Source organism: Lipophrys pholis (genome assembly GCF_963383615.2).
Source record: "Lipophrys pholis genome assembly, chromosome: 7".
Lineage (NCBI taxonomy): Eukaryota > Metazoa > Chordata > Actinopteri > Blenniiformes > Blenniidae > Lipophrys > Lipophrys pholis.
The window spans coordinates 15,756,201-15,778,695 of NC_137638.1; the positions used below are offsets into that span (position 1 = coordinate 15,756,201).

The window sequence follows — 22,495 nt, forward strand, 5'->3', positions numbered from 1 at the left end:
CATGCACTTACCTGCGCACTTCTGGTGGATCTCTCTGGATCTTTGAGCTGGCTTCAATCACCTCCTTGGCGACTCTCCCACTAACAAGGAGAAAGACATTTGTGCATTACAGAGAAATGGCTCAGCTACCATGCAATTGTGTACATGTGTACAATTAGCATTTTGAAAACTGCTTGAGATTCTGCTGGATAAAATAAAAATTACAACATGAAATTACAGACATGAAAGCAGAAAACAATTATACTAACAAACTATCAATATCATATTATTACAGTCCAAAGTAGATTTCTTTTTTTTACCTTTGTTGTTGCTTTTTTTGTTGCTTCACTTTGTATTTGGTTGACCGAATAAACTACTACTAAAAAAGAGGATCAACCCCTGTGACTCGTTCTTAAATGTGGGGGACCTGGGTTCAAATCCTGATTGAAGTAGAAAGGATATCCGCCCTGAAAACTTAGTCTACAGTGCAAGTTGCAACAGTTTGTTTCAATATTGAAAACAATTTCAGCAGATCTCTGATTATCTTTATAATTTCATAAACCATTTTCATCAAATTACCATATTTGATCAATTTGGTTCAAAATCTCATACTTTTCATTCCAAGAACAAATTATAATTTTGTTGACAACTTTAGGAAGTCAATAGCAGGCTGTCAGCAACAAAGTTTCATTGTTTTATCACAATGACAAATAAAGTTCCTTATGTCCTAAAGGCTAGCAGGTGCCTGCGGGCCCTGTGTTGGTTGCCCCTGTTCCACATTGGCCTGCCTGTTTTACCGGGTGTGTTTTACCACAGTGCTGCAAACATACGTTATCAGCACAGTTTTAGCTCACTACTTTGAATTTGCGGTCTACGAGAGAGTAAATTAATGAGAGGATAATGGCAAACAAAAAACAAACAAAGCAACAAATACATAAATAAATACATTTAAATCTAGTTCTGCTATGACACTGGCAAACAAATAAAATGCACTTGATCTACTAGTAGTTCCTATTCAAGGCTCTTTCTGTTTCCTTTGACCAGCTGCTTCATCCATCTGTTCATTGGTCAACGTCAGTTGATGAACAATTCAATTTCAAGCCAGAAGACTCCACCACCCTCCCACCAATTAGCCTTTTGTTGTTGAGATTGATGGTTAGATAGTAAATTATGGTGAAATGAAACATCTGGCAGTAGCAGAAAAAAACAACAACTCCTTATATCTCAGGAAATGGTCACATCAACATCGTGTGCAGGAAAATGTGACTCTTGACTACAAGCTGGATGTGGTCTGCTCTGATTTACAGAAATTGCCTTCATTTTTTTGGTCACAAATCCTTTTCCTAGTTTGCATGCACAAAAATGACCAATTCACATCTTTCAGCCGAACCTCCACCATATGCTCTTACTCATCGCTGAGCCCTTAAACCAGCCTGCTTTAGCTCGCTGATGAAATGGAGGAGACTGAGGTGTAAGCTGGGTAAAGAGCTTTGTCTGACAGGAGAATCAGGGCTAACGGGGCTTCAGTGAGTGACTTATATTGAGGCTTTGCTGTGATGTTAAGCTCGGTAAATCACCAAAATCAGGATACAGTTGATGTATGGTGACAAGAAGCACTGTTTGGATCAGCAGCAAAATAAACTAATATCCTGCAGCAGGATCCCAAAACAATTTGCTATGTTCAGGGATCTTTGTTACTTTTACAGCAAATATCTTAAATTAAATGATGGTATCAACAGCAAAACACAAGGTATAATCACAGAAGACTGAAAAGCTGCACAGGAAAATGTTCTTTGTTTCCTCTTTGCTTTTGTTCCTTTTCCAGTCATGCTGTTTTTGCACATTATACAGTGTCTGGCTCCTGTCTCTCACTGCACCGTCCACAAAGAGCTACACCCACACAGCAAGAAAGACTTTCTTGAAAACTATCTCACCTGTATCTGAACCGGCTGCCTTTAAAGAAGATATTACTGCTGGAAACCGTTTTTATCTGACTTGATTTTGCACATCTGTCAGAAAAAGACACAAAGAGAGACACATTTGAATAACTTCATTATTCAATAGAACAGTTCAGCAACATGACTTTTATTCAATTGTTGATGTCAAAAGACCTATGTTAACGTTATGTAAAGCATCGACAGACAAGACGACGTCCACAAGCTTGTTGCAATCAGCACACAAACATTCTTCATGGTGGATCATTTCATGAGTTGAAACTGTAGGTCAAACCTTCATGTTTGGCTTTAGTCACACCAGACTCTAGAGCAGCAGAGATGATGCCATCCAAAGTACACACACACACACACACACACACACACACACACACACACACACACACACACACACACACACACACACACACACACACACACACACACACACACACACACACACACACACACACACACACACACACACAGACCTCTGCTCATCCCTCTGTCCAAGAGACCATGTGTTCACCAAGCTCTGCTTGGCTGCCATTTACAAACTCAATTCACGGTGATTTGATTTAGCTGCTCTGATGCCTGTCTGACATCCGAGATGACATCCACTCCCTCTCTGTCTGCCACTCCCAGACACACCAGCTCCTGTCATTGGGAAGTCAATTACCGAGGTTTTTGCAGACAAGTGGCTGTTATCTCGAAGCTTTTTACGATTTCATAACCCTGCCTTTCTTTGGTAGGAATTTCTGATACAAGCAAGAATTCAAACAAAGACAATGATACTGAAACTGGCATACTACAGCAAATTCAAAAAGTATACAGAAGAAAAGCAGAAAGAAAAATCATGTTGCATAAGTGACAAGGTAAAAATGTGGAAACAGTATGAGAGCGATAAAGAGGGAGCAGTAGACCTTCAGTGTGACTGGCAGTATGGAGGAGGAAGGCCACCATGAGGTATTCAAACAAAGCAGTCTCCACTTCTTGCGTCAAACCTTTAGAAAACCTCATCTCCTCCTACCTGACTTCTCCACAATCAACATGACCAGCTGTTCACAGCCAGTGATCCATCTTATCCCCCTCCACTAACCTCCTCAAGCTGCAGCTGTTAGCAACGGCTGCACAGGTCTATGAATTTTCCCCTCTTTGATTTCACAATGCTACTTCAGAGCTTCTTAATACCGTAGTATATTCTTGAAAGCTCTCAAGGGACGACTAAATAAGCCTCAGCTGCGGTTTACCAGGTTAAGAAACAAGCAGAATTTGATGATTTATTAAGTTAAACATTTATTGCTCCATGCTTCAAGCTGTACATAACCACAGATTAACTAGAAAGCTTTTGTCTTCATCCCTTGTTTGTTTTCATTGCTGCAATGCCGGCAGGGTCAAACATCTTTGCAAATCAGCGCCGAAGCCTTAATGCGATCAGCGTCCACAGTGTGTGTGTGTGTGTGTGTGTGTGTGTGTGTGTGTGTGTGTGTGTGTGTGTGTGTGTGTGTGTGTACGCACTTGTAAAAGGCCTGGTTCTCCGCTCCGCACTTCCATAAGTGCTTACACGCTGCAGGGGTCGAGGTGTGAAATGTCAACACCAGTTTCTTCTGCACAGGAAAGGACAAAAACAGAGGTAGATAGACCGGGAGGATGAAGAATGAGATTCTTGAAAGAAATGTGAGTAAGAGCTGAACACAATGTGAGGGAGCTGAGCAAAATGCTGACCCACAGACCCAAAGCTGTGAGCTCTGCAATATAAAAAACACAGATGTAGTGATTTAGCCACCGTGTTCAGCAGTAAAAGGGCTCAAAGCATGCAGAGGAGGGGTCAGTATGTGCTGTGAGGAGGACTCATTCCTGTAAATGTCTAATTTTCAGTCCTGCGGGTCTGGTAATGTGAGCTTCCAGATCAATAGTGATCAACGAGTGAGGAAGGCGGCCGAGAGGAAAGAGTGGAATCAATAACATGAAAGTGAGTTACTGTAACACAATAACAGCTCTAATACGTCACACCCATTTATTTCTGTTAAAAAGACAAGACTGGGATCTTGAATCATGAACAGGTTCAGATCATTCCACTGCAAAGTCTTGTTTGCCCACTTAACTAAATTATTGCTCAGCCCCTTCATTCGTGACTTTATGTGTGCAGTTGTGCCTCACACACATGCAGCTATAGTGTGTGTGACTCTGTCTGTGGAGGTACCAAGACTGCATGTTATAAATATACCAATGTCTTTGGTCCCACTTTGGCTGCCATGCAATGTGCTTTTAAAGCACAGCTTGACTGATTTAAAGGCTCTAAAACTCTGACACATTCTGACACATCATTTAGAAGTGCTAACTGTGATTACACAAATTGTTTGTATGATCTTTTTTTTTTTTTTCAAGCCTCGTCATTTGCATATAGTATTCAATTGATTTAATCTCCATGTAATGTTCATCTGCAAATAAGAAGAAATATGATCCAGAGTCAAATGGAGCCAGTTTTCTCCATCAATGATTAGCTCAATTTATCTGGCTTGAAGTTAGTATGTATGATAACCACAGCTCATATCACTCTAATGATTCATTAAATAAGACTAAGACTTTTTCCTATGAATTTTCCCATATATGGAAGGAAATTTTGAAATTGGTCATTTGACCTGTAACATGGACTAAATTCAATGATATTTTAACATTTTTCAATGAGAGACAGAAAAGAGGCTCAGGCAGGAAAATATAATAAAAGAGGAATTTTCCCCTAAAAAAGATATTGTTACAGATATGGCAAGTTGCTGTCAGCTCAAAGTGGGACGGGTAAGGAGGACAGACGTGAGGGCAAAGAGTGAAGTCGTGGAGTGAGCCGTAACACGATTGGAAACACAGGACAGACATTCAAACACACACAATATGAAGAAGAGTCTCCACAGACATGATGCAGCTCTAAACTCACTTTCACACACTCAGTCGGGACACAATTAGAATGAAGAATCCAACAACTTTCTAAACTATTTTGACACTTGATACGTTGATATAGAAAGACTTATAGATGATGGATTATAATGCATGATCTGACTAGTTGCACAGGACAAGAATGATAACATATGGTTTCTAACACACTTAAAATAACTGCAAAATAAAAAGCAATAATGGGGACATCAATATGTTGCATGGTATAAAACAAAATGACAGTGAAGTATTATATAATGGTAACATGGTAAAAGATTAAAAAAAGGCTCCTCCAGTCACAAAGTGAGGTGCAGGCAGGGACTGTAGGGGGAGGTGTCAAATAGATTTAAGCACAAACATGTTTTTTGCTGCTTTCTATTGCTTGCATTTACTCACCAGTGATGACTATGTTTACACACAGAGAGAAGAGACAGAAACACAAAGATAAAACTGCGTCTTGAGCTCTTCGTGAGTTGCCAAACAGACAAACAAGCAGACAGACAGACAGACAGACAAGTTAAGCAGCAATGAAAGAGCTGGTTTAGGCTTCTGCAATGAAGACACTATGAGACTGATCGTCTACTCGAGTGGCTGATTGGTAGATTAAAGACCAACCCAGCTTTAACCACAGTAATCATTACTTTTTGTTCTGTATTCTCTCGCCATTTCTGACAGAACCGGCAAGTATGCAGTGATACGAGGCACAGTTCAGAATCTACCACAGCTCGAGACTGGATGAGAAATATCAAGCATGCAGATGAAGCATGAGTCCCAAATGCAAGACACCTGTTGTATTTCTTCTTCAGTTTTAAGGAGGCATGGTCGACAACTTATGTTTGTCAGATATGCACTGATGGAGTCTCATATTTGGGCCACAGCGAGTGAACACATGATGTGAGTGAGGAGGTTAGTCGTAGCACACCCACCATCCTGTTACAGTGAATCCTGCCTGTTAAGGAGATCTGAAACAGCGACACACACGTACAGTGTGCGTGATGGTGGACAGGAGAACAAAGAGTACAGTTTCTCAGCACATTTGTCTGACGTAAACATTACACGGATGAATAGAAAGGGAAGAGGAAATGAAGAAAGAAGGGAAGAAGGAGGAAAGAGTATGAAGAGTATCCAGTTCACTTGGCGTTCACAGTCAGAAAATTTGAATCCACATGAACGGAGATGTAACCGTGCATCTACGTTTGTGTTTTAATGCAAATTAAGACAAATGCCAGAGGGCCAGATCTAACGAGTCAGCACAACGATGACGACGATGATGATGACGTCAGCACAGGGACATACCGTTCATCATCATGATGGAGGAAACTACATGTCAGTTTTGGTTCAACATTTCTCACATTGCCACACTTACCTCTTTCTGAATTCCAATGACGTAAAACGTTTTCCCTTCAAACTTCAGTTTGCTGACATCAGCCCTGCAGAAAAACCACAATCTTATGACTTAGAATACATATGGATATTTGGGGTTTTATACAGGGAGAATGTTAAAAAAAATTGTTGAATAATATCGATTGTGTCTTTTTCTAAAATTAGAAACAAATCATACATCCTAGAATGTAATTAAAAGAGGAGCACTAAAAAAATACTTTTTTACTTTGGAAAACTTTGAAGGTGTCCTTGAATTGGAAATGTAGATATTACTTTTCAGTATTTTCCTTCAACATTTTTATTGTTTTATTTGTGCAACAGGGAGATGAATTCCCTTTTTTAAACACTGTTGTAATAATTCAAGAATGAAAAAATCTGATTCAGGGGCGTTCAGATGGAGGCCATAGGTATTGGCAATAGACCCAAAGCGATATTAACAATAACATCTAATGATATAAAAATGAAATAATAATAATAAGTCCACTATTCAAACGAAAATCCTGAGACAAATAGTTTTAATTTATTTATATTGGTAACACTGTCATGTGACACAATACAGCTGGGTATTTAAAGATATATTACAGTCACTAACAAACATTATTTATTGTAGGTTATTTAAGACAAATTTGCACCATTTCAGTAGATGGATCCTCTTGTTTCCCTGGAAAACCACAAAACCTGTGGCTGTAAACCCGAGGAAGGCAGTGGAGCCTGTGAAGTCCTGAATAATAAGAAACATAGAAACAGCATGAGAAGCAGCGTGTGACTGCATAACTACAGGAGGATCAACAGCAGGGAGGCATGTCAGCTTTAAAATTCTCCATGGTAACTGCATCTACACACAATCATGTGTTTCAGTCAATCTTCCGTCTGACAATTAACCGGCATCAACAACACGGCAGAAAAGTAATACTGACTGGTTGGGACTCAATGTGATATAATGTGGAAAAATAAATGATGTAATAACAGTTTCTGAGTGAGGGGAAATCATAATTTGCTTCGGTCGCTCTTGTTCTCATCAATATTTACTATCAATACAACTCTTCCCTCTGCCTTGGTGCCTTACTGAATGTGTATGTAAATCCCTCCCGTTCATTTCCTTGTCTCAATCATTTCCTCGCCTTCGTTGTCTGATTCTTGCTCTTCACAGAGCTGCATGTGCCTGATACAACAGCGTCACCAAGAGCAGCGACTTCCAGAAAACCAAATTAAAAACAGCCCGCCTGACAAGAGTGGAACAGATAAAAGAGGGTCCCCTCCAACAGACAGAATTTAAATATCTTGTTAATCTGCTGAGTATGCTGTGAAATGTCTGCTCATAAGAGGGTGTCCCTATTTCACACTCTGACTGAATGGGGCAGATGATATTTCATGTATATCAAATATCATATAGAGTTCCTCTTTATCATATTCAGTCTGTCCCATTCTACACCGTGCAAAACGGAACCAAAAGAAAATTACAAGTGTTGTAAAGCAACATGGAACACATTATTAAAAGTATATAACAGAAGAGTCTGGAGTTAACACTGTGAGGTCGGGTTCAATGATATGGACTTGCTAAAGCTTTGATCAATCTCATCAATCAATAGAACCATTGACTGCTCTCACTGATATTTTCTTTAATTTACCACACTAATGTGTCAAGAGGTCCAAATCGAGACTGCAAGGATACTTAAGCTATTGATAACCATTAACCTCAATCTTTTGCTGCTCCTCTCGAGTGACGGCTCATATTTGTGGAGAGGTTGATCGTAGACCAGAGGGTGAATCATGTGGGCAGTTATCTCTTTATTATAAAAACAAAGATAAGTGAAATGTAAAAAGGATGGGTCATTATGGCCTTGTATAGGCCAAGTTACCAAAAACAGCTGCAATGAATGTTTAAATTCACGTTTCACCAATAAAGATCACACATTCCACAGATTGTTCCTCATCGACTGTAAATATACACAGTAATCATATCACAGTCCAAACAACCTCGTAAATGGATGAGAGGTGAGGAAAATGAATAGACTAAATTAAATATTATGTCATATTAATTTTAAATATGCTGTGACAAAATGTAACTTAGCCAATATGTGAAAAGTTAAGAATACAAAGCTGTTTTCATGTCATGTCATGAAGCCACTGGCTTCAGCCTAAAGAGAGGCAGACGCCACAGCTGGAGGTAATATGTATAAAAACAATGGAAACCTCATACCACCACTGTCATCTGAATTGTTTCCTCAGATTTGGTGTGGCATCCAAGGTCTCACCTTACATCTCATATCAGTTTTCCATGCTAGTATTGACTTAATGCAACACTTTTGGGTAACTCGTTTGATCCCCTGCCTCACCAGTATCTTCACAACAAGCAGCTGATTTCATTTTTGCCCATTGTCGCCCACTTTATTAGCATTAGGGACGTTTGGACACCATCTTACCTTGCATGGATGAGGGTCGACTCCATACGTTTCAAGGCTGTGAGCCCTTTGGAGCATGTTGAGCTCTGCTAATGCAGCACCCTGGCCTCTGAAAGAGAGAGGAGGCATGAGAGAGGGTAAATTAGGTGAATAATACACTGTTAGTGTGTGTGTTCCCCTGTTGAATTAGTTTTGATTGGATTTCATTTTAATGTCAGATGCAACTAGACGTAAAAATCAATAACGGTGTTTTCATTACAGCAGGTAGCAAATCTACTAGGTTGTTAAAGCAGCAGGATACTAGCAGGCCTTTGACTTGATTTATTTAATTTAAGGACTTTATATTGTTCTTCCTGGAGCTGTTCTGCTCATCTATGATCATGTGTGAATATTATAGATTATGGATTGTAGTTTGCAGATCTTAAATAAATTCAAACACCACAAAATAAAAATGTGTAAAAATTAGAGGAGGGACAATGGGAGAATTCAGATGACGACATCCATAGAACCAAAACTTAAATTTGTATTACATTTTCTGTTTAATTCCTATTTGAATGAGCTTTGGGTTGTCTCGGATAATTTTTCAGAAAGGCACATAATAACATCGAGTGTTTACTAGAAGTGTTTCTGTCCATCAGTCAAATTGCCACTGAGTTACAGAGCAGAAGAAATTGATCATCATGACTTTGCACATACTGCACATGTCAGTATTAAACTGTCAACACACAAGCAAAGGAAAGCATTAAACCCCTTAAAAACAAATATTGAATATTAAAATAAAAGCACACAGCAATCACCTGAAGTGACTTCCCAGCTCAGTGCTAATCTACACACTGTAGAGACAGGCCCTTTGCGGCAGATGAAGGAAACCTGGCATCATATGCCTCTGTGCCGTGGGAAATAAAGGATTTGTCTTTGATGTCGCTGTCAGTGTGACGGTCACAAACTTCATGACATTAAAATTCAGCCACAGGGATGCAATCACACTGGTAAAGGTCTCTGTTTGTGTTTGCATTACAGCGTAACAAAATATCTCACAATTTACAGATATTTTCAGTCTGGGCAGAAACAGTAAGACTTGCAATGGGTCCTTAATGTCAACACACTATATATGCATAATATCTATATCAAGTCAGACATTATCACAGTGTATTCATCTCCCCCTGTAATTCTCTTTGCCCTCATTTCCTCAATATTCTATTCAGTCATCCAAATGAACAAGGTTTGGTAAGGAAGCTGTACATCATACCACAGTGTATTGGGTTTATTAATCACTTAAAAAAAAAAAACGCAGTTTACAATCTACTTCAATCTGATCTATGTAATTGGCATTGAAATGTGAATTCTGATGATCCTGCAAAGTGTTCAAACCTCGGCTGTAATGAATAGCTCATGCTAATTCCTCTGCAAATAAACTTCAATCTCATTTCGGCTGACTCTGGGCTGTCACACTGCAACGCAAAAATCTTCAATGCAATGAAGCAAAAATCTCCCAGAATCAGAAGATTTTGTCTACTGCCAGAACAACAGAGAGCACATTATTGTCTGCAGAGTATAAAATTGCCTCTGCAGCCTGTTTTGAAAGCAGAGATTACAGGAGAGAGCTTCCACGCTTGTCACCAGCATCAGCTGATAAACTGATGACAAAGACTTTGTGTCAGACAACAAAGAACACAGTCAGACTCGTCGAAAACAGCGTCTGTTTTACCTGAGCTCATTCTTGTGTATTTCCATGATCTTCCTCTCCAGTTTGAGGGACTGTTTAGGGAAAAGTTTGAAGTCTCGGATGTAGTCTGAGGGGTGCTCCTCAGGATCATAGTCCCCAAGTTCAGCTGAAAGGACAGGGTGAATTGAGCATTACAAAAAGGTTATTTCATCATCCGTGTCAAAGAATTAATGCAACACTTTGGAAAATATGCACATCTTTAAATGGCTACCCTGAATCCATTGAAAAGATAGCATCTACTTTGGTATGTTATTTACAACTACCGTACAGTATGTTATGATTATTATCATTACATGTTTTAGGTATTTACTATTTGATATGAAGATACAGATACAGTATATTCTCAGTCTTCATGGATTAGGCAAATGAGCTATAATCTGCTGACAAAGCACATGGATTAAGCAATGCCAGCAGTTTAAGTGGATCTTATCAGTATTTGCTAACCTAACTAGCCCAGGACTGCAGTATTACAATAGTTTGATACTGATCATTGTTTTTTTTCTTCTAATCTAACCTTTCTTCAGAAAGAGTGATTTCTAAACACTTCAAATTGTTTCTTCAACATCTGAATAACTAGATTTAGGCCAGTACAGCAGTTGAGGGAAGCACAAACTCCTTACGGACACTAATTTGTCTTATAAGTCGACTCTTAATTAGCCATCATAATAAAGGATAAATGAAAAACTTGCCTGGAGTTTAATTAAACAATAATCCTCAAACTATTTCCCAGCTCTGTAATCAACGCCCTGATAAAGGGAGACGGGGACCTGTCCTTGTTAAATGCAGCAGCCAATGATTCGCTGCAGACACGCTTTGGGAGGAGACGACTTAGCCAGTCACACTCCACTCTCTGGGGATACGAGCCAATCAGGGAGCGCAGCACAGTTCAGGGATACGTGCACCAGCCAGAGGAGTTCATTTATATGATAGGGCTCATCTTAATCTTTTCTTAATCCATATTAAAGCAAGTGGCTCTGCGCTGTGATTCGACATTAAACTGTTTCTGCTCACTGAGTGAAGAGAAAAAATCCCTCTTTATTCCTTTTCCCAGCGGTCCACGTTCATCTCTCTGTGTTTCAGGATTACAACGCTAGTCTGATGACTTGAAATGCAGCCAGTTAATGAGGCAGCTCAACACTGCAGTGAATGTAGGTCTGATTGTACGTTATGAGCTGAGGGGAGCTCGGTCCTTCTCACCTGAGGCTTCGCGGTGCTATAATGAGACGATTTTCACTGAGGTCGATCAATACTGACCACTGAATTAAAAACAAGCTGCATCACAGAAAATGATGTTCAAACACACTCTTGCTGATGAACAGCCGAAAACTTCAGAAAAGCTATGTTTGTTAGTCATTATATGTTAATTTGCCATCTCTGCTAAAAACACATTGTTATGAACTCCGGCTTAGATTTTTTTTATTCATTATTTCTTTTACATTTCTCAACTTCTTGTGAAATAGACACAACGTATTCAGAAACTATGTCAGGTGACTTCTCTCACTTTGAACAGACTGTGGAAATGTTTCGTAATGGAGAAAATGTAAAGTGGTTACCAGGTCACTCTGAGCCGTTTTGTCTGATATTTCAGTTAAAAGGAGATAGAATATTGATATAGAGAGTAGAACAGCTGTTTGCTTCTTGACTGTGGAGCGACGTAAAGATAGTTAGTCCTGAAGCAAGTATTGGAGCTGCATCTGGGAAGAAGTAATGAAGCCCTGCCGTGTCTATAAGATCATGGTTACTCACTTCTCAACCCCTATCGGGCGAACTTTATGTCCATCATTAAACCAATGGGATTAACCGCTTCAACTTCCTAACTCAGCAAAACACAGGACTTTCAGTTGTGCATGTTTTCCAGTAATGTCATTTGTCATAAATGATTCCGTTATGATATGTTTGATCAGGAGACAATTCACTGAGAAGCAATCACTGTATATGAGGGAGTTGGAGTGCAGGCCTCACCCTGGATGATGCAGGCTCCCAGATATGCAGCTTCAGCAAAAGGACAGAGGAGACGACCATGGTAGACGTCTCTTTTCAGCTGTAGGTACAGGAGATACCTGGACGTACACAAACAGGACTTAAAGGTAAAAAAAAAAGACAAACTAGCTTTAAACAAACCAGTTTTCATAGAGACAGTGTGAGGATGTGTCGGGTTCTTTGATATTTAAAGTCTGAGACGAGTTTGTCACAACCAGTGGCAGCTGAGGTAAGAGATCAAGAATTAAATGGCTCGGGGTTTATTGTCACCACATTGTGCCTCTGTTTATTTAGGCTTTGTAGTAGTAGCTGAGATTACCCATATACAGTTGGCCATGTTACCAGTCATTTAGGGATTTTTAGTGAAACATTGCAAGTGGATGAATGGGTTATTGTTACAACATTACACTGGCACCTGCAGACCACCATAAACACTCCGAATTAGGTCCAAATGAAAGTGTTATCATATATTATCCACTTTTTACATCAGGAAACAGTAAGAAAACATGTCTTGGCGTCTGCTAACTGACGTGTGCCAACCAAAACATTTACCTTGTCTGAATTGCTTTTCAAAAATTCAAACTACAAGAAAAAGGGATATATTTACAGAAGCATCCTATAAACGCTGATCCCCACCAATGTTGAACTGAAGTTAGTGTGATCAGTTTAACAAAGCTTATGTTCACTTTTTATGACAAATGAAGCTACATTCCATGTTACCACGTTAAGTCTCACTTGTGGATTAAAAAAAGGCTCAGAAAACCAATTTAGTAACAATCCTCGACAAAACAATAATGATGTTGCTGTGTTGCTATGGAAGCACCCACCATACTGCAGAGACTGATGCTGTAGTTGCCAAGGAAACGACGTTAATGCAGGTGACATACAAATTTGTCTTGTGGACGGAAGAAGGCAAAAAAAAAAAAATGCAGGGAGACATGTGTTGCCATGGATACTGATGAGTTTGCACACCACTGAGTCAAACTGACTCATTAAACTTGCTTTGTTGAATTTGAGTGAACGGAGCAGCAGAGGGAGAGCATGAAAGATTGAATGGAGTGAAAAGCCGGCTGCTGCAGCTAAATAGTTTTATTTATAGAGTCACTTCCGCATGGAAGTTTATCAAATCTGCCTGGAAACAAAAAGAAATCTCCATTTACACAACCCCCTTCTTTTTTTGTTTTGTTGTTCGTTCATTTCAAACTTCAACTTTTGTTTTTTTTACGGCAGATCGCTCAGTCTTTACCTCTCAGAGTAGATATTACAAATGTTGTATGCTATTTGAGTCGAACAGACTGATTTAAGTTGTGATTAGATTCATGTGTCATAACTATACAATGCCTCCAGTCTCAATTTCAGAGTCAAACTTTTTAACATCTGAAACTACTGAAAGCTGAAAAATACAGAGCCTTTTTTGCCTTCATTCTTATTTTCACTCATAGTTTCTCAAAGTTTTATAGAATTTCATAACATGAAATTTTTTTTTCCTTTTTTTCCATCGAAAAAAAAAAATAATTATCACTGAAATGCTTGAAACTTTTTGATTTACGTTTTGAGTGTAGGAAAAGAATTAATTAGACAAAAACTATCATTTCCTATTCTTACATTACATATTTGCATTGATAGTCTTGCTTCTGTTGTCAGAGTTGACAAAGCTCCACACATCTGTACAGTGCTGATATAAGTGCCCCTGCATGATACATTTATTAGTCGTACTTCACATTACTGTCACTGGAGGAGAAAGTACCTGTGAGGAAAATGTCCTGCCAGTCACCTGGCAACTGTCTTCTGTGAAGTAATACTTAGTCAAACTAATATTATATATATTTTGAAATGGGACTCAGTCGTCAACAGACATCCATTTATCTTCTTTATCACTTTTATCTGTTCACAATGATTTTGTGTCAGTTCAATCACTGCCAAATTAGCCTCATAATGAGATCACTGAGCAGGTTACACACATATATTCACTCTTATGACTGAGATTAGAATCACTTTAACCATTTAGATTGGCATTAATGGCATTTACTGTAAAACATATGGGTGATTTTTCTTTTCTTTTTTTTAAACGCCCGTGCTTAACTGCAGTAGGTCTTATAATTTCAAGAAAAAGATTGAATTAATTAAAAACACATTAATCTTGTGTGACTTTCAGCTACACCTACACCTACAAGTATAGTTTGTACCATGCTACATAAAAAGCACAACCCGGAGGTGTTGAAGTTGGTATTTTGAGTAAGATGAGAAGCGCACAATCACACACAAATTAGACTTTCTGTTCATCTGTTTTCGATACTTCGGCTGGAGCATTTTTGTTGAGGGAGAAACTGACAAGACTTGGAAAAAAAAAAAAGAAAAACATCATGCAAACTGGAGCACAAGCTGCATCACACATTAGCATAAAAGTTTAGGGATTTCAATGATGAAAAAAAATCCCTCCCAAAAATAACTTGATATCGAGCACTTCACTGGATTTCATCACCACCAACTGCAGCTCCCTCTGAACCCTCTCAAGTCAATTTCATGTGTGTGTGTGTGTGTGTGTGGGGGGGGGGGGGGGGGGGGGGTTATTTAAAACAGGATATTGAACAGAAATGAGGATCAGTGCTAAATCAAAGGGTGATTGGAATGAGGGTGGGAAAGGGAGGAAAAATAGATAACTACAGTAAATAGATTTTAACAGACTTGATAGATGTTGGGGGGGCAAACAAGGAAAGAGAAAAGAGGAAAAACTTTTGGGATATGATATGATGATATGCACAAAGTGAAGAAATTGATATGGAGGGAGGGAGGGAGGGAGAATAGACACAGACCAAGAGAAGGGTGGGAGGCGACACATTACTGGTGAAATTAAAGACAGGTGGGATGGAGATGATGGAAAAAGAGAAGGAGAACTGAAAAGCAGAACTAGGATTGATGATTTGGAGATTGTAGGACAGAAGCAGAAACAGTGAGACATTGCGGCTCACATGAGTCCCTGAATGACTGACTCTTTATACGAGTTTGCAGTAGTGCTTGTTGGAGTTTGTCCTGAGACGGGGATTAGTTCATATTTACTATCTTTATTAGTTTACCTCCTGAGGTATTTTATCTCCTCACTCTACCTGCAGAGTGAGCTTTAACACTTCTGTCCTGTGTTCTGTGTGACGCCCAGCTCCTACAAGGACTACTGAGACATATAATCTTTGTACTGGGTGCTGAGCTCACCTTGCAGCCTCGATTGTTATCACTTGACAACTGGTCCACCTCCAGCAGAACACAACCAGGAACGATCTAAACCTGGCCCTGGAGGCCCAGCACCCAGCTTGTGAAGTCACAGCTGATTGTAACAAGTGTCTTGTTATCATGTTATGATGAAACATTCACCGTAGTAGTGCTTGTTGGAAAATGAATCCCGAGGTCTGACTCCCATAAATTGAGCTCAGGTAGGATCATCTGTATGGATGCATGCATTGGTATAATATATATTTACTGTGTTTAGAGTTTATCTTAATTTTTGTTACACTTTATTGTTTTGTACTTAAATCTACTTTAGCTTTAGACTGTATTTACTGTGTATTTATAGTTGTTTGCGTTTATAATTTGTTTATGTTTAGAATTGACGTTAACATTTCATTTATTGTGTTAGCAATTTGTTAATGGTGCGTAGAGTTTATTTAGGCTTAAAGTTTAATAATTGTGTTTTAAGTTTCTTTTATCTTGACAGTGTTTTTCATAGAGAATCATAAAAAGCCATTTAGTCTCACCTTGAACAGATACTTGCAACTTCATCTTTGTCAAAACACATCTTCAAATATTACACTTTTGCTTTGGCCAGATTCATTTTTCTTTTTAATCCTCTACAAACTACAGGTTTCAATCTAAAAGTGGAATGTTTGAAGTATTGTGATGCAACTCTGTCTTCCTCCAAATGTTCTTTTGAGCAACACACCAACAACTACACCCTCTATTTGCAAATGTAGCACTTTAATAAATAAAACACTACTGTGATTGTATGTTTTTTACATGAAACCATCTGCATACATCAAGAACGACCAGGCGTCAGTAAACCCGCCACAGAGCGCTTGACTTCAATACCATTCATGTTAAGTACTTTTTTTACTACCAGACTAGTGAAATTTGATGAAGACATCATTTAACCATCCTGTACGGCTGCTTCTGAACACTTGAAATGTTCCCATTGTGGTCGCTGTCACTTTTTACCTGGTGAGTTCCTCCTTGATTTTCATTGGCTCGTGGGGATAAAACTTGACCCTGAAGCACATGGTATACGGCTGCTGAGCTGCTGAGGTCAGGAGAGACACAACGACAAAAAGAGAAGTTTAGACGAGGCCAGAAACTGTTAGAAAAGTATAAAAAAAAGAAGAAGTTGGAAACAGCAACTTGTAAAAGAAATGAGAGGATGTGGCGGGAAATGAGAAATGGAATCCTGAGGGTGAAAAGGGGATAATAATAAAAAGGAAAAGAGAGGATGAGAGTAGAAAAGATAAATGAATGAGTGAAGAAGAGGAGCTGAGCAATAAGGATTATGGAAAAGTGAAGGAGAGAAGAAGCGGGGGACAGAAAAAAATGAAATCACAGTATGCCTCTGACACTGATTAGTCATTCGATAATTACAGTAATTACTCATCTCACACACGCACGCACGCACGCACGCACGCACGCACACACACACACACACACACACACAGAGCCGGGGTCTGCTTCTTTTGCTTTTGATCTGAGTCCTAAAGCACTTCATCTCTCTCGCTCGCTCTCTGTGTGTGTTTGTGTGTGTGAATGTGTGCTCGCTGCAAAAGAGGATTTAAGCTTTGAATGGTGTTTAAATAGGCACAGCACAACATACACACTTACATAAGTGCTCACATCCACACACACGCAAACACAAACACAGAGTGAATAATACGCTGTGGGGTTTGGATCAAACAACAGCCATATCTTAACCTCCCTCCTGAGGTCTCGCGGATCCCATAGAATTGCACATAAACACAGTCTCTGTCTCGCACATAAACACACACACACACACATGCACATGCACACGCACGCACACACGATCATAAGTTTACTCGGTGAGGTTGGCACTTTGGTCAGTCACAGTACACAGACAGCCATGTCTGCACTTTACACAGCAACTGTTTATAATTATGAAATCCTTCAGAATACATAATTTAAACTTCCTAGTCAAAGTGACCCACTTCTGATTTGTCCTTCATTTCATGTTGTTTATTTGATCTAATGTGACCTTTGTTTGGTCTCAGCAGTGTTTCATAGAAACGTTTGTTTTCTAACAGCACAATATTTCTAAAAGCACCAACAGGGATGCACACAGTTTGGGGATGAAAGTGTTTGATTTCAGAGATTTTCTGCAACATCTGTCAGCATGCTTATACGCAGTCAAGATTAAATGAAAAAAATACTAAAAATAAAGCGATTTTATGCTCCTTTAAGGTATCGCAAAATCATTTTGTATTTCAGTTCTCTGGAAATATTGTGTCCTCTTGCACCTACTTTGGTTGGATGTTGTTGGTAGATGTGCAGTGGATTCATGATTCAGCTCCTGAGAACCTAAAATGTGATCAGAGCAAGTTTTTACCAGGATTGTCTTTGGATTGTTGGAGTATTGATCCAGGGACAACATGTAAACTACACACACAGAGAGGGGCACAAGCCAAAATTTGAATGGTGAGGTAATTAACCACTAGTCCAGTGTGCCAGCCGTTGGGTTTTCAAAAATATTCAAAAGATGAAAAGATGAATTGTTCAGCAATATATTTTAAAGTAAGAAGGCAATGTGTGACTTACGTATATATATTTGTAGTATAGATAAAGGATTCTTGTGTAAATCTATTTTTAAAGAAATTACAGTGTTCTAAAAGTCCTCAAACTGACAATAAATCCAAAGTTAAAGCATCCAGGAAGAAAGTGAGTGTCATTTAAAGAGAGGGTAGACATCTTCGGCGAGTGCCCTCGCCACTCTGCCTTTAATGGCACCGTCCTCTGTGGTATTATCTCACCAAGAAAAACAGCACACATCTACATAATACATGGCGTGCAATATGAAAGACGCACTCCTCCCACCCGCCCCCCCCCCAAAGAAGTTGAGCTGCTTATTTGCCCTGACTTAAGAAATGCACATGCATTCTCTAAAGAAATAAAAAGACATTTCAGGCCCTGAGTTGCCACCATCACGTGCGAGTACACCCTCGCCGAGATGTGATGCAGTCGGCGCTAATGCACGCAAGCTGCTCCGCACAAAGACAAAATAAGAGCTGCACAAACACATAAAAGCCTAATTTGAGAGTAAATCCTTCTACAGGGAGAGCTGATGTGTCAGTGCAGTTCAGATCTACTCAACACTCTCCTCCATCCCCCTCGTCACATCCACTTTTCTTTCTTTCGGTCTCTGTCAGCTTCTCTCATCGCAAACTGTCTCTCCAATCGCTCCTTTTTGCTCTTTTTCTTCTTCTTTCTCTATTCTGACTTCTTTCTTTAGCAACATTCTCCGTCACTGCCTCCTCCTTCTATTTTGAAGCACCCTCCCCATTTAATACTCTTTTTCCCTTCATTCTTCCGTCTTCCGTCTCTCATTCCATCCAGTTTTCACAGATATTCTGAGCCTCTGCCTCCCGTCCCCTCGCACATGTTCCAGCGGAGCAGAATGCACGGCTAATAGCTCTTTTATTAATTCATAACAAGACAGAAAGAACAGGACAGTCATTACAAGGATTGGGGGGGGGGGACAAGAGACTTGAAGGGAGAAAAGGAGGATAGAGAAAAGAAAAGAAAAGAAAGTCTAAAGTCATTTTCTTTAAATGAGAGACAAATGTAAAGATGTGAGAGGAGACAATAGTGTGCACTAAAATGTTTGTGTCTTGTATTTTTTTGTTGTCGTCTGTTTTAAATAAAAATCCCCAAACCTTTGCATGAATTGTGAATGAAAAAGTGGAAGTTGCTTTAAAATTTCATGAAGCAAAAGCAGAAATGTCCCCTTTTGTTGCTTCAGCGGCCGACTCAGCGCAATCTGATTTCTTCTCAACAGACTAGGAACCACATTAGTCAGTCAGTGCCCGTGTCATTATGCCTTTATTACCTGCGTCACATTTACAAGATTGCCATTTTCATTTTGATTGGTTTCAGAGAAGAAGGAAGGTGAGACCAACATAATATAAATATGGCTGAGAAAAGAATTATGAGGAGGAAAAGTAGTGTGTGCTGCCAGAGTAAGTGCATTTCTTTTCTCACACAACATAACTCCTGAATAACCCCTGAATACATTTTGAAGAAACTGTTACATTCCTAAGATTTGAAATATTAATGCATTTTTTTTGATAGGTAACAACAAAGGTCCCTTCCACTTCTCATATCCATCCATCCATCCATCCATCCATCCTTCCTTCCATCCATCCATCCATCCATCCATCCTTCCTTCCATCCATCCATCCATCCACATGTATACACCTAACCCAGTTAACACAGTGATTTTTAACCTTTATCTACCCATATCACCTTTATTATTTTATTTTTTGTTTTTTATTTTTAACAGTACATCCTGTACTTTCCAGTCCACATGTGACTAACAAACTACTCATACAATAATAAACACAATATTTCTTCACATCACATCAATAAGGTCTATTTGCTGTAATCCAGCCTTTAAAAATAAATAGAAATTAAGCATTTGAATCAAATTGCCGAGGAATAAAACAATCTTAAGGCTTCTATGATGAAACATGTTAATGAAATTATGTCCTACTGTTCTCTGGGTTTTATTTAAGGCTTTTACATACATTTTATCCATATCTTATCTTTGTTTAAACCATCTTATGTTCATAATTGTAGTTTGTCATCTCACTTCAATCAAACATCTGATCTCAACTTTTTGTAGCCAGAACTGACCCTGGGAGTCTGTCACGTTTTGGTACCAAAACAAATCGATGTAGGTTCAATCTAACAATCCAAAAAATCGCCTTTTCATGCAGACTTTTATTTTAAGACAAAGACATGTGACGTCCAATAACACAGGAGTATCCAGCTCCAGAAATAGGTTTTCCTCAATAATTTATTCAATGTGTTTGTGCAATTCTGGTTTATTTTGCAACTCAGTGATTTATACGGGCTCAGATCGAATTGTCCGTTGTTAAGTTGTTGTATGTTCTAACATTTAAAGAGATGGACTCCGGATGTGACTGTGCTCTCATCAGTTCAAAGCCTTTTGTTTGGATTTTGTCACAATACTCATGAACTGGGAGTGAGATGTAAGAGGTCATCAGGCTTCAGCAAATCTCCACAAATGTAAAATCTTCTTTCATTTTTCAAACTTCAGGAGAACTTGGTTATAACGCACATCGATTACAGGCAGCCTGTTTGCTTCATTTCCCTCCACTGTGACCTCTACCGTAGTTCGTGTGAGTGAATGAATTTGTTTTTTGGGCCTCTCGTCTCTCTGACTGTTTGTCTGTTTTTCTAAGAAACGCTCCTGTTGTCACCTTGTCTTCACTGTGTCTCTGCTTGTCTCCCGGAGGTCTTTGAGAGGAAAACGTTGCAGTTCATCATCATCTGTCACTACTTCAAGCAGAAACAGCTATAATGAGACTTGATATCTAAATTCTCTACTTGCTATTCATACATTAGTAATATTACTCATAAAGCGCAATATAAATTGGAGATATTGTGAGAATGAAAAAATAGTTACACTGCAGCATACAGAATTTCAAAATCTTGTATATTTTACACTTTCTGTCATTGGTGAGTGCATGACTGTGTGACTCTTCCAGACTTCCTGTGGTGTGTCTGCTTGCTGTAAAGCTTGACCCTCCAACAAGAGAACAACCCTCAGGACACACACACACACACACACACACACACACACACACACACACACACACACACACACACACACACACACACACACACACACACACACACACACACACACACACACACACACACACACACACACACACACACACACACACACACACACACACACACCACACACATAGGGAGCAGAATGGACACTTACACTTCATCTGCCTCACTACGGGCTTGTTGGGCTCCAGCCAGTGCTGCGAGACAGAGAGAAAGACAATGAGACCACAAGGCATCGAGAAATAATGCTGCTAATTCAGAAGAACAGAGTCGTTTAAAAGTATAGCTTGTGAAAGTAAAAACATAATTGTGTTTTTGATAAATAATTGAATCCTGCCATATTTAGAGCATCAGTGTATCCAGGGCTGTTTGAACATTACGCAATAATACTTGTTCTTGACTGCATCTTTGGTTAGTTTTCAGTTTAGAGTCATTAAAAGTATAAAGTCTGTAAAGTTTGTAGACTGAGAACAATGAGAAATATCTGTCTAATCGCAACCATTTAAATTGTTCTAAAAATCAAGCTCTACACTGGACCTCACTGGAGTCTTTATGACATACTGGACAGGATTTGTTACTGATATGGAACAGGTGAATGTTAAAGATCCTCCATTGATAACACCAATAAGGCAGGAAGAAAGATTAATCCTTCTAAAAATAACGTGAAGGGAAAAGTTTTTCTTCTAATTACATATATCCATTACTTCCACGCATTTGGGGGTTTTACTGGACAAATGAGTGGATGGTTTAGTAAATGCACTCCTGACTGAAGGGGATCCACCTCGGTTCCTCTTCACCTCCAAACGGTGAATGAAAGTCAGTTGAGAAAAAAAAAAAGAAGAGCAAAAGCTGCGAAACAAGCAACCGCAATGATTTTAATGCTTTCACTAAGTCAAGGTGGATAAAATAATTTTGTCCTTTAACTAAAGAAATCTTTCAATTATTCATATGTTTGTTAATTTCCTTTTTGAAATTATAAGTATTTGAAGTTTATGTATTTAGAAACACAGCGCCTGAGCAAGCTCAGAATGTGACTCTGTAACTCCTTATATGAGGCTAGAAACGCAATATCACTAATTTATTGTTGGAGAAAAATGGAATTAATGTGTGTTAGTTACCCTTTGTTTCTCAGGATCCACATATCGAATACCAAAGTAGTCTTTTTCGAGCAGGTTGTAGTGATTACACACATGGTCCAACAGGAACTGGCCTTTGGTGTCTCTCTGTAAAGAAAATAAAACACATGAGTCATTCATTATTTTCTGTGTTCATCTATCAGCTTCAAGTACTTTCACATG

At 39.1% G+C, this 22,495-nt stretch overlaps 1 protein-coding gene across 1 annotated transcript in view; it reads right to left on the reverse strand.

Annotated features, from left to right (window-relative positions):
* The window catches only part of frmd3 (FERM domain containing 3), a gene marked incomplete at its 3' end in the record, with an annotated part of 61,183 nt that overhangs the window by 12,702 nt on the left and 25,986 nt on the right, over nt 1-22,495 (reverse strand). Inside the window, exons 2-12 of the mRNA XM_080466548.1 lie at nt 22,316-22,420; nt 21,352-21,394; nt 16,533-16,611; nt 12,312-12,409; nt 10,332-10,455; nt 8,645-8,732; nt 6,854-6,942; nt 6,205-6,268; nt 3,429-3,517; nt 1,914-1,988; nt 12-80 (exon numbers count right to left, since the gene is read on the reverse strand). Of these exons, the coding sequence (XP_080322674.1) occupies nt 12-80; nt 1,914-1,988; nt 3,429-3,517; nt 6,205-6,268; nt 6,854-6,942; nt 8,645-8,732; nt 10,332-10,455; nt 12,312-12,409; nt 16,533-16,611; nt 21,352-21,394; nt 22,316-22,420 (923 nt within the window). The remainder of the gene's footprint in view (nt 1-11; nt 81-1,913; nt 1,989-3,428; nt 3,518-6,204; nt 6,269-6,853; nt 6,943-8,644; nt 8,733-10,331; nt 10,456-12,311; nt 12,410-16,532; nt 16,612-21,351; nt 21,395-22,315; nt 22,421-22,495) is intronic.